Raw genomic sequence first — 16,262 nt, 5'->3', positions numbered from 1 at the left:
TACACTCACACAGTTGTATCTTATTTGTTGGATACGTACTTCTGTGAGATTTTTCTCCTCTTTAAGTGTTAAAAATCGAATGCCCAATAATATGTCAATTATAGACTATTGCAGTCTTCAAGTCTTGATGTCAGTAGTATCAACCATTCTAATGTTGGAACATAATCTAGGCTATTACTGCTTGTACTTGAAATCATATTTTGATAGAGACAATCAACTCTTCACATTAAATAGGATAGAGAAGGAATGAGCATAAAGGACTGTAGCAATCATTTCTGTTGAATCCAGCATTCTTAGGTTTGAAGCAGGAGCGGATCTAGCCCTTAAGGTATGCGCTCAGGGGACTGATATCTTTTGTTCATACCATGTATTTCATTGTAGGAATTTATAAACTTCAAAACCTGGATCCATCACTGGTTTGAAGTGACACAAATATTTGCTATGATGCTACGATCTAGATGTTCCTTCTGTACTACTCATAATGAAGAGATTATCATGCACCTTTTTTTCGTTCAAGAAAGATTGCAAAACATATTTGGTTCTTTGGTCAAAGTTGTAGTACAGTAATTAGAAATGGCGGTAACATGAAACAATTACTCATGTTTAGTGGCTATCTAAAGCTAATAATGGTATCCATGCAGTGCTATTTCAATGCTTCCCAACTGTTATATGCTGGGAGATAAAGAAAAATAGAAGTGGTTGCTAGGTATGATAATGTTCACATGTCTGGCAGAGTTATTATTCAGCAGGTCTGTGAAAAGATGACCAAAATTTTTATGGCCAATTTCCCAAAGTCCAATTGCCTCTATCCGGAAATTTGATGTGTAATTTAGTGGAAAAGGCAAAAGAAATAATCAGTAGTGGACCGGTTAGATGGAATAAGCCTGAGTTTGAATGACTAAAACTAAACATTGATGGCTGTTGTAAAGGGAACTAGGAAGCTTTGGAGGAGGTTGTTGTATCATTAGGGCCAATCTTGGCTGCTCTGTGATGAATAATATGGCTGAGGGCAGAGCTCTTTTACAGTGTGTGAAACGGTTTATTTGCAGAAGTTCATTTTACGTGATGGTGGAATCTGATTCCCTGTTGATTATTAACATGATTAACAACAAAGCGAAAGCACCTTGACTGATCCAACATGCCATTGATCAGATTGTTCTCCTCTCAAGTAGTGTTATTTTGTATTTGTCCACACATACTGAGTGAGAGAGGAGATATGAACTAGCCAATATGGGGAAAGATTAAGAGATCAAGTTACATTTGATGAAGCTATTTCTCTACCGGAAATAGTGAAATCAACACTGAAACTTGATCAAGATTGTATCCCTAACTATAGAATAAAACCAAGAAACAATCATTTTGTTATAATGATGGTAACACTAGATAATACTGACTCCTGTAAAGTTTTGGTAACTGTGTTCGTAGCATCCTTTTGTGAAGCTTATACTAGTCAAAATGTCATGCACGTAATCTGCCAAATCAGGCAAATATTTTTTGGAAGAGGGTCTAAAATACCCTTAAAGTATTGGAAATGGTATAATATCCACATATTGGCTCCATAATACCCTTCTCACTCACCTATTGGGTCCAAAATACCCTTGTCATCCACCTTCTGGTTCAAAATTCATCACTTATTTAACGGTTTTATATTTAAACTATTTAAATATTTTTTTAAATACGTGGCGCTCAACTATTGTTATAATTTAACTTATTAGTATAATTTATAAATCAATCCACTACCCACCCATTGCTAATTAAACCCACCAGATTAATAAACCCGTCACATTATTAATGCAACAACAGAAAAGATACTGCCAATTGAGTGTTTTTAAAAATTTGAGACCAAAATATCTATTGAAGTAAATTATCATACATTTAAGTGTCTAAATAAAAATTACCCACAAATTTAAAAGTCTAACTTTGTTCATCTTAATTATTCTCACGTCTCAATTATATGATGTTACTTCATAGGTAACTTTTTTTCAAAATAATATATTAAAGGTTTTAAAACAAATAATAAATATTTATAAAAGTATATTTTAAAAAAGTGCATGAATTAATTCGGGATATATTAATTCTTTACATTTAATCATAAATTTCTAATTCAATCTTGAAAGAAAATTCTATTGAAAGTGTCCTCCTAAATAAACGGCTCAACATAAATTTAATTGGAGCTTTGATTAGGACTCGAATAATTTTGGATGTCATTTTCAGGAATCTATAATTTCATCGTGTTTTAGTAGTGTTTATGACGATTTTGATATAATAGTTGAATTATTAATTGGGTGGTGTTTAGTTAGTAATGAGTGGGTAGTGAGTTGGTTTATAAATGATACAAATAAATTAAATTATAACCAATAGTTGAGCATCAAATATTTAAAAAATATTTAAATAGTTTAAATTATCATTAAATTAGTGGTCAATTTTGAACTCAAAGGTGGTTGACAAGGGTATTTTGGAGCTAATAGGTGGATGAAAAGACATTTTGGAGCCAATAGGTGGACGAAGGGTAATTTTATACCATTTTCAATACTTTAAAGATATTTTAGGCTTTTTTCGAATATTTTTTAAGATATTGGTCAAACCATTAGAAGTTCCTTCCTCCATGGGTCCAAAATTAGAAGTAAATTACCAAGTGAGAAATGACTAAACTAACACGAAATGAAAAGCTAAAAAACATGTACTCTCTCTATATAAACTGTCATCCATCAGCGATGTCGTAGTAGTCAGCTATTCCTGTGGCTCAATGCCGTATTGGCCAAGCCTGTGGAGTTCGAAGTTACGGTGAGTTGAATTGAGCAGCAGGTAGAGTTGAAAAATGATGAGACGACGGCGCTTCTAGATGTGAGCGGGATGATGTGTGGCGCGTGTGTCTCACGCGTCAAGGCGATCTTGTGAGCGGAAGGCAAAGTTGACTTGGCTGTGGTCAATATGTTGAAACCGGATGCAGCTGAGACTGGTTTGACGTCTCTAGTGTTGGCTAAGAGGTTGCCGAAATGTGGTTTTCCGTCGAAGAAGAGGTCATCTGGGTTAGAGGAATCGATGCCAAGGTGAAGTGGAAGGAAACGGTGAAGAAAAAGGTGACGTTGCTTGTTAAGAGTCGTAACCCAGTGGCTTCCACTTGGACTCTGGTTGCTTTATGCTGTGGAACTCACGCTACTCATATTTTGTACTCTCTTGGCATTCATATTCACGGTAAACTAGTGAAAGATGCACAATTCATTTCTGAGTTAATATGCATGCTTGCTAGTTCAGAACAACAACGATTTGAACTCTTGATTTAACAGTTAGTAAAAGATGTTGAAAAGAAAAAAGGCAAATACTCTTAACCGGTTCCATAACAATATTATATGAAATTCAGCTATGAAAAAAGCATCCGGTTACATTGCTTTTCTTTGGAACTATATGCAATTCAGCTTGGAAATATCTGTACCAAAAGCTAAATAGCTAGTGTTTGATGAAATTTTCTGTTCTGGATAACTCAGACTAGTTGATCCACATTGATACAGGTTCAATGTTGGATATACTGCATAATTCTTATGACAAAGCTGGATTGGCCGTTGGGGCTTTATTAGGACTTCGACGAGGTTAATCACTACTTGTTTATTCTGTTCTGTTTCTTTCTTAATTGACTGTTACTTTCTACTCCATTTATCTTTTTCTGTTTTCTTATTTGTTTATGTTCCTTTGTTACTTTTTCTAGTTAAATGTGGAAGTTAACTAAAAAAATCAAATGGGTATGACCTTGTGTTTGAATTTGATGTCCAATTTTCACTATCATCTCTGCGTTAAGTTTTGGAAGAGAGTCGATTAAAGTTGTTATTATGAGTAGCATTTAGAACCTGTTTTCAGTTTGCAAGTTAATAGTGTCATGTCAAGAATTCAAATGAAAATGTGGGTTGGCCCTTCCCATGAACTTCATGCATTAGTGGGAGCTCAGTGCACCATGCTATTTTTTTTTTACCTCAATACCTAGCGTCATTTTTGGCAGTTATGTAGATAGGAACTATGTAGCTTATCATCTTAGTTCATTACTAACCGAAATAAATTATGTTCCAGAGCTGCTCTTTGATGGTCTTCTGGCATTCACAAAGGGATCACCAAATATGAACTCTCTTGTTGGCTTTGGAGCTGCTTTTGCAATTAGTTCTGTAAGAATCAACTAAAGTTGTGCCCTTTATCTTGCTAGTAGCTCTTGTTATCACTGTCTGTTTTCATAATATATTACAAACCCGTTACTCTCTTGAGTAGGCTGATATGCTGACAGCTTCTTCTCTTTCTTAGGTCTCACTGCTTAACCCTGAGCTTCAATGGGAGGCATAATTTTTTGATGCCGTTTTGTCTTTTCTTACTTTCCTCTCTACTTCTCTCGAAGTGCTTAGATTTTCTTTCCGTTTATTCTGTAACTTTTGTTTTTATTTGCTTGCTCATAAGTACTCCTGTTTTCTGCTGTTTAGGACTATCAGCATATTGTAGTCTTTAAGAAGTAGCTCTTGTTATGATTTCAGTGTCTGTTTTCATAATAGATTAGAAACCATTACTCTCTTGAGTTAAGACTGATATGCTGATAACTTCTCTTTCTTAGTCTTCTGCTTAACCCTGAGCTTCAACGGGAAGCATCAATTTTTGATGAGCCGTTTTGTCTTTTCTTACTTTCCTCTACTTCTCTTGAAGTGCTTAGATTTCTTTCCATTTATTCTGTCACTTTTGATTTTATTTGCTTGCTCATAAGTAGTCCTGTTTTCTGCTGTTTAGGACAGTCAGCATATAGTCTTTAAGAAGTAGTTTCTCTTTTTATATTTGCTTATGAATTTTAAATGATGAGAGGGTCTTTCGATTCACAAAGTTCAATGTAATAGGTTGTCGAGGTGGTGCCACATATACTTGTGCCTTATTGGGCTCAACCTTTTTTTTTAACATTTAAAAATCTCAAGCTTCAAAATATTTTCATCTAAAGTCCTTGCAAAATTCAATAATGTCATTAGGGTTTCACATGGTCCAGGTGCTCTAATTTCATGTTTTTCTTGACCTGCCTGAAGTTATTTTGAAATGTATCACTAACTGAGTCCATTCTCCTTTTGCAATGGCTAAATTTTGTGAAATTCCATAAATCTCTTGTTGGAAAAGACAAGACACTAACAAAGAATGTCTGACAGGATAACAACGGAAGAATACCCAAGTCTATACTTTCCCTTCTCGATTTGAACCAAGAGAAGACAAACAACCACAAGCAATATGATAGTAAGGCAGCAAGTAATTCAACCAAACAAATATAACAAGGCAATAATAAATCAAGCACACAAGACACCAAGATTTACGTGAAAAATCCTTCGATGTGAAGAGTAAAAAACCACGGGACCAAAAGCTTCACTATAATCACCAAAAGTTACAATACTGTTCTCCAAAATTGGCCACAAAACAAGTGCCAAACAACGAGCAACAACAAAATAAGATTGCACCAAATCTAGAGAATTAAATGAGCAAAATCACTAATTTCGCAGCTACTATTCACAACAGCAAAACTGAAGCTGCAGGCCACCAAATCCAACTCTGTCAGTTCCTAATCAAAGATTGAGATGAAGATAATATGCTGTCCAAAAATCAGCTCAATCGGATAAGAAACGAAGCGGGAATCGCAATTTGAAGTTGGCTGTTGTGGCTGAAATTTGACTGCGAAAAACTGCTCTTTTTCTCTTTTTGGCTGCTGAAAAAAACTCTCTGTGTATTTGAAAATAAGACCTAAATAGGCTTATATTTGCCTCATAAGAATGGGCCTATGGGCAAAAATGGGTTGGTCCTAATTGGGCTTTTATTTATCCACATAGGAAGGGAAAAAAGACCCATAACCCAATAATTCTCCCCCTCACGACTATGTGGAGGAGACCGCCATCCCGGCGACCATGCAACAATCTTCAAACTTCCCTCTTGGTAAAGCTTTAGTCATCATATCGGAACCATTGTCATTTGTATGAATCTTTTCAAGCTCAAGCAACTTAGAATCCAACACATCTCGAATCAAATGGTATCTCACATCAATGTGTTTAGACCGACCATGGAACGTAGAATTCTTACCAAGATGTATAGCACTTTGACTGTCACAATAAAGCACATACCTCTCTTGAGCACAACCAAGTTCCCCCAAGAATCTCTTCATCCAAAGCAATTCTTTACAAGCTTCAACGACAGCAATAAGCTCAGCTTCTGTAGTAGATAGAGCAACACATTTTTGTAACCTAGATTGCCAAGACACAGCTCCCCCTGCAAAAGTAACCAAGTACCCTGAAGTAGACTTGCGAGTATCAACATCACCAGCCATGTCAGAATCAGTATAACCTCAAAGAATAGGCTTCCCTGTACCAAAAAAAAAATCAGACTAGAAGTGCCACAGAGATATCTCATAACCCACTTCACAACATTCCAATGTTCTCTTCCCGTATTAGAAAGAAAACGGCTAACAACTCCAACAACATGAGCAATATCCGGTCTTGTACAAACCATCGCATATATCAAACTACCAACAGCTGAAGCATAAGGAACTTTCTTCATATCTTCCTTCTCATCATCACTAGAAGGACACTGTTTCGTGCTCAATTTGAAGTGCATAGCTAAAGGTGTACTGACAACCTTAGCTTTGTCCATGCTGAATCTGCGAAGTACTTTCTGAATGTACTTCTCTTGTGATAATACCAATTTCTTGGCCTTTCTATCACGGACAATCTGCATGCCAAGAATCTGGCTTGCTGGTCCTAAGTCTTTCATAGCAAAAGACTTACTCAACTCTTGCTTCAACTTCTGAATCCTGCAAGTATTATGACCAGCAACAAGCATGTCATCAACATAAAGCAACACAATAATAAAGTCACCATCAGAGAACTTTTGCACAAAAACACAATGGTCTGAAGAAGTCTTCTTGAAGCCTTGCTGACTCATAAAAGAACCAAACTTCCTGTACCACTGCCTGGGAGCTTGTTTCAAACCATACAAGCTCTTCTTCAGTTTGCAAACATAATTCTCTTTTCCCTTGACTTCAAAACCTTTCGGTTGCTCCATATAAATTTCTTCATCTAAGTCACCATGGAGGAAAGCAGTTTTAACATCCATTTGCTCAACCTCTAAATCTAGACTTGCAGCCAAGCCTAGAACCACACGAATGGATGACATCTTCACAACTGGAGAGAATATCTCATCAAAATCAACTCCCTTTTTCTGATTAAATCCCTTGATAACTAATCTAGCTTTGTACCGTGGAACTGGATTACCATCTTCGTGTTTCACCCGAAAAACCCACCTGTTTTTCAAAGCTTTTCTGTCTATAGGTAACTTAACCAAATCAAAAGTATGATTATCATGCAAGGATTTAATCTCATCTTCCATAGCATCAAACCACCTTTCTTTTTCTTCACTTTCCATGGCCTCATCAAGACTCTCAGGTTCTCCCCCGTCAGTCAAGAGTACATACTCATTGGGCGAATAACGAGATGAAGGAATTCTCTCTCTACTAGATTGTCTGAGAGAACTCTCTGGAGCATCTATAATTGGTTGTTGGACAACCACATCATTTTGCACTGGAGCATCAACAACATCATGCCGGTCATTCTGAACATGATCACCATCTTCATTATCAACTTGATTTTCATCATTATGAAGATTTTCTTCTGGTGCAATAGTCAAAGGAACTGGATCAACATCAACTAAGCTCTCACTACTCTGAAAATCAGCCTTGTCAGCTTTGTCAAAATCTTCAATTGTTTGGTCTTCAAAGAACACAACATCACGGCTTCTAACAAGTTTCTTCTCAATAGGATCATAGAAACGATAGCCAAATTCATCTTGACCATAACCAATGAAGATACACTGCCTAGTTTTAATATCCAACTTTGACCTTTCATCCTTAGGAACATGTACAAAGGCTTTACACTCAAAGACTCTAAGATGATCATAATAAACATTCTTACCAGTCCAAACTCTGTCAGGGACATCACCATCTAAAGCAACAGCAGGAGATAAATTGATAACATAAGCAGCAGTATTAAGTGCTTCTTCCCAAAAGGAATCTGACAGCTTAGCATCTGAAAGCATACATCTAACCCTCTCAACTAGAGTTCTGTTCATCCTCTCTGCTAAACCATTTAACTGAGGAGTCTTTGGAGGAGTTTTCTGATGCCTAATACCCTGCTCTCTGCAATATCTATCAAAAGGACCAATATACTCACCACCATTATCTGAGCGGATGCATTTCAATGTCTTTCCTGTTTGTCTTTCAACCAAGGCCTGAAAACTCTTGAACACATCAAGTACTTGATCCTTGGACTTCAAAGGAAATACCTAGAGTTTGCGAGAATGATCATCAATAAAAGTCACAAAGTAAAGTGCACCACCATGAGATCTTACCTTAAAAGGACCACACAAATCAGAATGTACCAACTCCAGCAAATCGAGCTTTCTTGAAGGTGGATGACTCTGAAAAGAAACTCTTTTCTGTTTACCGGCTAAGCAATGAACACATTTCTTCAACTTTGCTTGTTTCACTCCAGAAAGCAAATTTTTCTTAGCCAAACTATCAATCCCCTTCTCGCTCATATGACTCAGCCTTCTATCCCATAACTCTGATGAAGTATAATTCTCCACCAAATTTACTGAGTCTCTGGACATGGAGCCCTGAAATACATACAAGTTAGACAACTTGTAACCACGGGCCACAACCATCAAACCTCTAGTAAGCTTCCACTGGCCAACACCAAGTGTATTAACATAACCCTCATCATCAAGATATCCCACAGAAATCAAATTCAAGCGAACATCTGGAGCATGCTTGACATTATTGAGAACTAGTTTGGAACCATTGTTACTTTCCAAACAAACTGTCCCAATGCCAATAACTTCAACTTCATGATTATTACCCATTTTCAACGTTCCAAAATTACCTGGAGTATAAGAAGAAAATAATTCCTTCTTTGGCGTGACATGAGAAGTAGCACCAGAATCCACAAACCAGCTAGACCCATCACGAACAAGATTAATGACATTTGCATCACAAGAAACAAGAAGATCATTATTAGCAACAACAGCAACACGATTTTCATTATCGCCTTCTCTCTTTTGTTGTTTCATATCTCTCTTGTGCTTGTAACAATATTTCATGATATGCCCATTCTTGTGGCAATAGTCACATGTAATATTCTTGTATTTAGACTTTGACTTGCTTCTACTTTTACCTCTATCATTCTGACCTCTGGACTTGTTTCTCCCCCTATCTTCAGTAACCAAAACATCGGAGTGTGAAGCTGAAGAAGATGAGGCTTGAGATCTTCTTCTCATTTCTTCATTCAAGACACCACTCTTAGTATATTCCATGGTTAAAACACCACTGGGAGCAGAATTAGTCAAAGAAACTCGAAGAGTTTCCCAAGAGTCTGACAGAGTATTAAGAAGCCAAAGTCCCTGTATCTCATCATCAAACTTTACACCCATTCCGGACAGCTGGCCAAGAACACCCTGAAAATCATTAATATGATCAGAAATAGGAGTGCCCTCTTTATACCTGATGTTCGTTAATTGTTTCAATAGGAACAACTTGTTGTTGCCAGTCTTCGAAGCATAAAGTGTCTCGAGCTTGTCCCACAAACTTTTGGCATGTGTCTCATTCACAATATGATTTCTAACATTATCTTCAACCCATTGTCTAATATAGCCACAAACCTGCAGATGCTCAAATTCCCATTATTCATCATTCAAAAACTGAGACTTATTAGAAGCAAACACAGGTAAATGCATCTTCTTGACAAATAGAAGATCTTTCATCTTGCCTTTCCAAATATGATAGTTACTACCATTTAAACACACCATTTTGCTTATATTTGCCTCCATCATTCAAAATGACAATCAACAATAACCAATGCTCTGATACCACTTTGTTGGGAAAGACAAGGCACTAACAAAGAATGCCTGACAGGATAACAGTGGAAGAATACCCAAGTCTATACTTTCCCTTCTCGATTTGAACCAAGAGAAGACAAACAACCACAAGCAATATGATAGTAAGGCAGCAAGTAATTCAACCAAACAAATATAACAAGGCAATAATAAATCAAGCACACAAGACACCAAGATTTACGTGGAAAACCTTCGATGTGAAGAGTAAAAAACCACGGGACCAAAAGCTCCACTATAATCACCAAGAGTTAAAATATTGTTATCCAAAATTGGCCACGAAACAAGTGCCAAACAACGAGCAACAACAAAATAAGATTGCACCAAATCTAGAGAATTAAAGGAGCAAAATCACCAATTTCGCAGCTAATATTCACGACAGCAAAACTGAAGCTGCAAGCCACCAAATCCAACTCTGTCAGTTCCTAATCAAAGATTGAGATGAAGATAATATGCTGTCCAAAAATCAGCTCAATCGGACAAGAAACGAAGCGGGAATCGCAATTTGAAGTTGGCTGTTGTGGCTGAAATTTGACTGCGAAAAACTGCTCTTTTTCTCTCTTTTTGGCTGCTGAAAAAAACTCTCTGTGTATTTGAAAATAAGAGCTAAATAGGCTTATATTTGCCTCATAAGAATGGGCCTATGGGCAAAAATGGGTTGGTCCAAATTGGGCTTTTATTTATCCACATAGGAAGGGAAAAAAGACCCATAACCCAACATCTCTAACCATTCTCCATCCATCAATCATTAGCTTTCACTATGTAGTTCTCATTTGTGCTATTTTTCCAATTCATTAAATATCATTTATGCTCTGCAATACCTCTAATTGTACTTTTATGATGGTCTGTCTCGACCAAATTCTATTCACTATTACACTATTACTAAACTTCTCTTTTTTTATTTTAGCAATGAGTTTGCTCATTCAAAAAAATTGATTTTAGTACGCAGGTCATGCTTCTTGGGTTTGTATTACTAGGGTGTTCCTTGGAGGAAAGGGCATGGCTGAAGGCATCTAGTGACATGAATGAGCTATTAGTAAGTTGTTTTCATTGCATGTGATTTAAGAAAATGGATTAAAAATATGGGCTATGAGACTCTTCAATATTCGACCATCTCCAAAAGTTGGAAACTCTATTAACCATTGGAATACTGGTTATTTTAGCTTTTAGATATTGGAGCTTTCTGATACAGTAGCATCAATGAGTATGTTACAAACATTCATGAGAGTTCCATGCTAAACCACCTATTTGAATTTGTTATTGACCAATATGTTGTCCTTGATAGCATGAAATCCAACTATTATAAATGTTTTGTTTTTCCAGTAAGTCCTCAGATTTTGAGTTCTTGCACACACTAGATAACATATTCTAAATGGAAATGAACTACACCTAGTATCAAGTTTTCTCTTGTTCTATTGATGCATTAAAAAGTTCCCTTTTCCTGAAAGCCACTATTGGCTAATATCAGTTTCAATTCTGGAGTTTGACCTTTTACTTCAAAAAATAAAAAACAGTTATATTTTAGAACTTGGAAAAGGTGCGTATGAAGTGGGTTACAGATGATCCAGTTTTAGAAGTTGCATAAAAGCTCTATTCTCTTATTTGTGGTGGCCAGTATATATTCATTCACACCTATCGAGGAAAAACATTTGTTTAGTATCCCAAACTTTTGAGACATATAGTTGCACTTATCAAAAGAATAATCTCAGGTTATTTTCGGGCTACAATTTCCTTACTTTATTAAACACAATATATAAAGTCACACAAGGCTACTCTTTATTTTTGGTCTGCGTAAGAAATCAAATACATTTTACTATTCAGACTAGATTCCCAAGTCCACTAATGAAGTGCTGAAGAATTGAAATAAATTGAAGTTTGTATTGTACCTTACTTTTTCCCTTTGTATTCATAATTAGAAAAACTTCTATACTTTGTTACTCCTTTTTCTTACGAAATATTGGTGTGGTTCTTTTGGCAGTCGCATATATCCACTGAGTCTAGACTTGTAATTACTTCCTCCGGTAGTGATTCCTCGACCGACGTTGTCGGTTCTGATGCAATTTGTATTGAAGTTCCAACCGATGATATTCGAGTTGGTGATTCTTTGCTCATTTTTCTGGGAGAAACTATATTCGTAGATGTAAGTCAAATTTTGCATGAGTACTTTTCTTTCAGGACTTTATCCCAAGGATGAATGTATGAATAAGTTCATTAAAGCAGAATAGAATACATCTCGAATTTCCTTGTATTTCATTTACCAGAGAAGGGTTTTTCAGTCTCAGCTGGTACAATTAACTGGGTATGCTGGTTTCAAGATTCTAGTTGGTTTCAGATATATTAATCCTCTACGTCCCATCAGCTCTGTTTGGACATGGTGCCAATATATTACGTGCATAGATATGCTATTTGCAGCTTTCTGACGTAAACTAGTTTACTGCCCCACTGTGTCATCTAAAAAAAATGAGGTTTCATGACTATTTAGAATGACTTGATTATATACATTCGAAGAGACATTAGATTAAAAAATGTTAACTGATCCTTGTTAAGGTTACATGAATGATGGTGCATTAGATTTGCGCCAATTGTTCAGAGCTCTTAGATTTGTGCCTCTTATGATGATCCAAATGTTAGTTGATGAACACCTTATGATAGTGGAACTGGATTTTCTTAAAGACTGGATATGCATTTCTGATTATATTATCTTATTTTGAAGTCATTTTTATGTTTCAGGACAGTCCGTTGAGGATCGAGGCCTTTTCCACTGGTTCCCATCAACAATTTCCAAGGTTGTTAATATGGTCGATACACCTTTTCTTAGAAATGTTTTCTCCTTCCAAGTAATATTTGTTGCTTGGAACATTTTCTAGCATTTAGATATTTAGAACCTTGAGGGAAAACGTATATCGTAGGGATGCTTCTTTATTAGGATGTTAAAGCTACTATCCTTTAGAGGCAAAATACTACTCTGTAGGTGGTTTCTTCATATCTATTCAAGCCTCGAGTACGGAGTTAGGACCTGTTGGTGGGAGATATCACGTATGATGTGGAATTTGTTGAGGTGTGCACAAGCTGGTTTGGATAACACAGTATAAAAAAAGATTAAAGCTAATATTTTGGTTATGTAATGACAAAAAACTTGAGATTGCAAAATTGATCACAACGTCTGAAATTCATTAGAAATATCATGTAAGCTAATTTTGTTGGTTTCTCATTAAGTGTAGCATTCCAATCTTGTAGTGTCTGAACTTCCCTTTTTTCTCATTTACATGTTACCCTTTGACAACTTGAATCTCACTTGATTTTTCTTTTTTTGAAATTGAAATCCTTGGAGAAAAGTTTGGTTGCTAGAATCTGAATTGAGAAGTTCAGGGTTCTTGTCAATATAATGTTTGGATGGTCGAAGAAAGGTTTCCTTGTCAAAATGGTTGGCAAAAACTGGTGCTCTGCTACGCTGAGTTCATTGTAAGAACCTTATAAAGAAGAGGTGCAGTGCCTCTGAAACATTCACTGTGAATGGCACGGAGCCACTAGAATGGTCATTAAAAGAAGTTGCAACATTAATAGAATAATAATTAGCATGAAGTGGCGTCTTTATCTCTGTACAGGAAGTTGCAATGTCAATAGAATAATAATCAGGATGAAGTGGCGTCGTATCTCTGTACAGTCACCAGAAAGATGCACATTGCTACCATAATAACAAACTCGAACTAGCACTATGCCACAAAAACTATCCCGAAAATAAGAAAACTTTGCTAGAACAGTAACCATGAAGAAAATGATAGTAATTCGGCAAAGATGGAAAACTTGGCCAGATAACCACTATAAGGCAGAGTCTGTCAGTAGGCAGAAGTTACTAAGAGTGATGTTTTCCAATTTTCTCATGTTCGGTTGGGGCTTTAATGTTTTCCAAATCAACTTATTTTCCTTCAATTTATGGAAAATGACTTTATTTCAAAAATGTACGTTTTTAGTGTCATCTGGCTCATCTACCTGCGCTAGAGTGAGTCCCTGCTCGCTACTACAGTCTAGCTGCTGCAAAAAACCCCTTAAACAACTGCTCAAGGAAAAACAAAGTATATCCTCATTTCACAACACATTTTCTCATCGCATGACGTCACGACATAAAGACAAATGCATAAAGCATCACAATACCCTTCGGGGTGACCCAGTGGTTTGGGCTTGGAATTTCATGTTGGAGGTCTCAAGTTTGAAACCCTTTGCTAGGAAAGCAAGAGGTTTAGCTTCTGGGTTGAGCTCGTTTTTACTGAGTTTGCCTAGTATGGTTACCTTTCTTGATTTGCGAGCTATTGGATAGGAGCGAGGGTTTTACCCTGTTTATACAATACCATTATAACTACTCATTTTTGATTGATCTACACAACCAGATAGCCTCCTACGAAGGTGTAGATCACTAGGTCACCTCTTAACGGAACACAACACAACAACACAAATCATCAAAATAATAAAGAGATATTAAATCTCTCTATTTTGAGTTCTTATTAGCTCAAGGCATTATGGTAACTCTAACAAGGGTACTGTGGCCTTAACTATCCATAAACGGCTAGACAAATCATTACATATGTACCTAAAATGCTTCCATACTCAAATGAAAGGTGTAGATCCGTAGGACCTACGTCCTAGAATTTGTTGCGTAAGGCCCAGGTATAAAAGGATACCCTTGAATTTATTTTTTATTATCTTAAAAGTATTTTTTTCTATAAATCATATATTTATTATTAGTGTAATGATATTTATACTTAATGCTATCATGTAATAATTATTTTTTCTAAAATATAGAAAAAATAAAGAAAGCAACTCTCATAGAAAATGATGATGTCATATATAACAATTTAGATGATTATGCCTAAAATTGATGAGATAGAGATTTCATGTATAATCTTGAGGCAAGTTATCCAATTTTTTGTGCTCTCATATCTTTTATACTTATCCTTATGTAAAATATATAAACAATAAGCGCAAATATTAGATGTGTGTGTGGGGGGGGGGGACTAGTAGATGTGGAGGGAGATCGACGATGAAATAGATGAAAAAATTCAACTAAAGATTATTTTTACTTAATACTTTTCTCAAATAATAATTATTATATACTTTTTATATTATTGGTGATTCATGTGCAAGAATATTGAAATTTTCTTTTACTTGTATTTTTGTGATAAAATTATAAAATTGAAGACACATTAGATATTCAAGGCTTACACCTCACCCCATGACCCTGCCTTTTGAAACTTCTTTTAACATCCTCTAGAGCTGACAAATAGGGAAAACTTTCAACCATGGGAATATATTCCATTAGTTTTAACTTTTTCTTTGAGCCATTTTGAAGTGCTCGACCACTCGGCATAAAATTAGAGGATTTGTAGGATGATCGATGCATGTAGTTTGGATCAAAGTAAAATAAAGCTTGGTGATTTTACTTCACCTACCTAGTGGTCAAAAAAGTGAGATCTGAGCACTAGGAGATTTCTTTCCATCTATTCCATTAGAGTTAGTCGATATCTGTGCTGGTGAGAGCTAGTAGGTATCCAATGAGATTAGTCGGTGCAAACTAGCTCAAACATCACAATTATGAAAATAAAATAAAATGAACCTTATATTTTTTTATTGTACTTGTAAATGTTTTAGGTTGGTCTGTCGATTTGGATCAACATATTTTTGCTGTCTACCTGTCGCAATTTACACGTATTGAGGAGGTTCCGGCACATGTGGAGTGTAGCACTTGCCAGTTGCCAAGATGAAGGTGCTATGATTATTTACTCCTTGCTGGCAACCAAAAGCTGAGACAGTCTTTGTTTTCTGAAATCTCAACTACACCAATTTTCTTGAAAAGCTTAACATGTTCTAAAGCTTGTAGTGGCGCCATCTTTGAATTGCAGTTTTCAAATAAATGTGTAATATAACTTTCTGTGCTGTATAGGGATTTTGAGACTTCGATTACTGTTTATGGAGTTATTTATGTGACTCCCTTGAATGTTTGACATGCATTTGTTGTTTACTTATAGCCTTTATTTCCCGGATAGAGAATATTATTTCCTTCTCTGAGAATTTCACCTTGAATTACGGCAAGTGTGTATGGGCCCATGTTTTGACACAAAAGTGGCTAGCGATCCTAAACTAGAACTAGCAGATATGTGTGGGGCCACTGTGTGTTAATGTTGATGCGTAAAACTTAGGAATTTATGAGCTTCTATGTAACCTTTCTGATCTTCCAGATTGAGGATGCCCAAGGCCGTGAAACACCAATTTAGCGACTAGCAATACAATTGTTGGGCCATTTGTTTCGTTGTAATGATATTATCAGCTACCACATTTGG

At 36.1% G+C, this 16,262-nt stretch overlaps 1 protein-coding gene across 3 annotated transcripts; it reads left to right on the top strand.

The window, feature by feature from the left end:
- Nucleotides 1-2,619: 2,619 nt before the first annotated feature.
- On the top strand, nt 2,620-15,909 carry LOC101266743 (copper-transporting ATPase PAA2, chloroplastic). Of its 3 annotated transcripts, XM_069288016.1 has the most exons (7): nt 2,620-3,195; nt 3,510-3,587; nt 4,060-4,151; nt 10,880-10,966; nt 11,909-12,070; nt 12,666-12,716; nt 15,574-15,909. In XM_069288016.1, the coding sequence occupies exons 1-7, from the start codon at nt 2,997-2,999 to the stop codon at nt 15,727-15,729; spliced, it is 825 nt and encodes a 274-aa protein (XP_069144117.1). In that variant the 5' UTR covers nt 2,620-2,996; the 3' UTR covers nt 15,730-15,909. The 3 variants fall into 3 exon arrangements, with proteins under 3 accessions (XP_069144117.1, XP_069144120.1, XP_069144118.1); XM_069288019.1 differs by lacking the exon at nt 11,909-12,070 and having other exon boundaries at nt 12,661-12,716; nt 15,574-15,879; XM_069288017.1 differs by lacking the exon at nt 15,574-15,909 and having other exon boundaries at nt 12,661-13,141.
- The last annotated feature ends 353 nt before the right edge of the window (nt 15,910-16,262 follow it).

Source organism: Solanum lycopersicum, chromosome 8 (genome assembly GCF_036512215.1).
Source record: "Solanum lycopersicum chromosome 8, SLM_r2.1".
NCBI classification, from domain to species: Eukaryota; Viridiplantae; Streptophyta; class Magnoliopsida; order Solanales; family Solanaceae; genus Solanum; species Solanum lycopersicum.
This window is presented reverse-complemented; position numbering and strand designations above follow the sequence as displayed.

Bases quoted from the DNA above. Each gene is read 5' to 3' on its own strand.
- LOC101266743 (XM_069288016.1), top strand. From the start codon at position 2,997: ATGTGGTTTTCCGTCGAAGAAGAGGTCATCTGGGTTAGAGGAATCGAT. The intron at 12,071-12,665 runs GTAAGTCAAATT...GTTTCAGGACAG, and splicing joins GAGAAACTATATTCGTAGAT to TCCGTTGAGGATCGAGGCCT. The intron at 12,717-15,573 runs GTTGTTAATATG...TAAATGTTTTAG, and splicing joins TCCCATCAACAATTTCCAAG to GTTGGTCTGTCGATTTGGAT.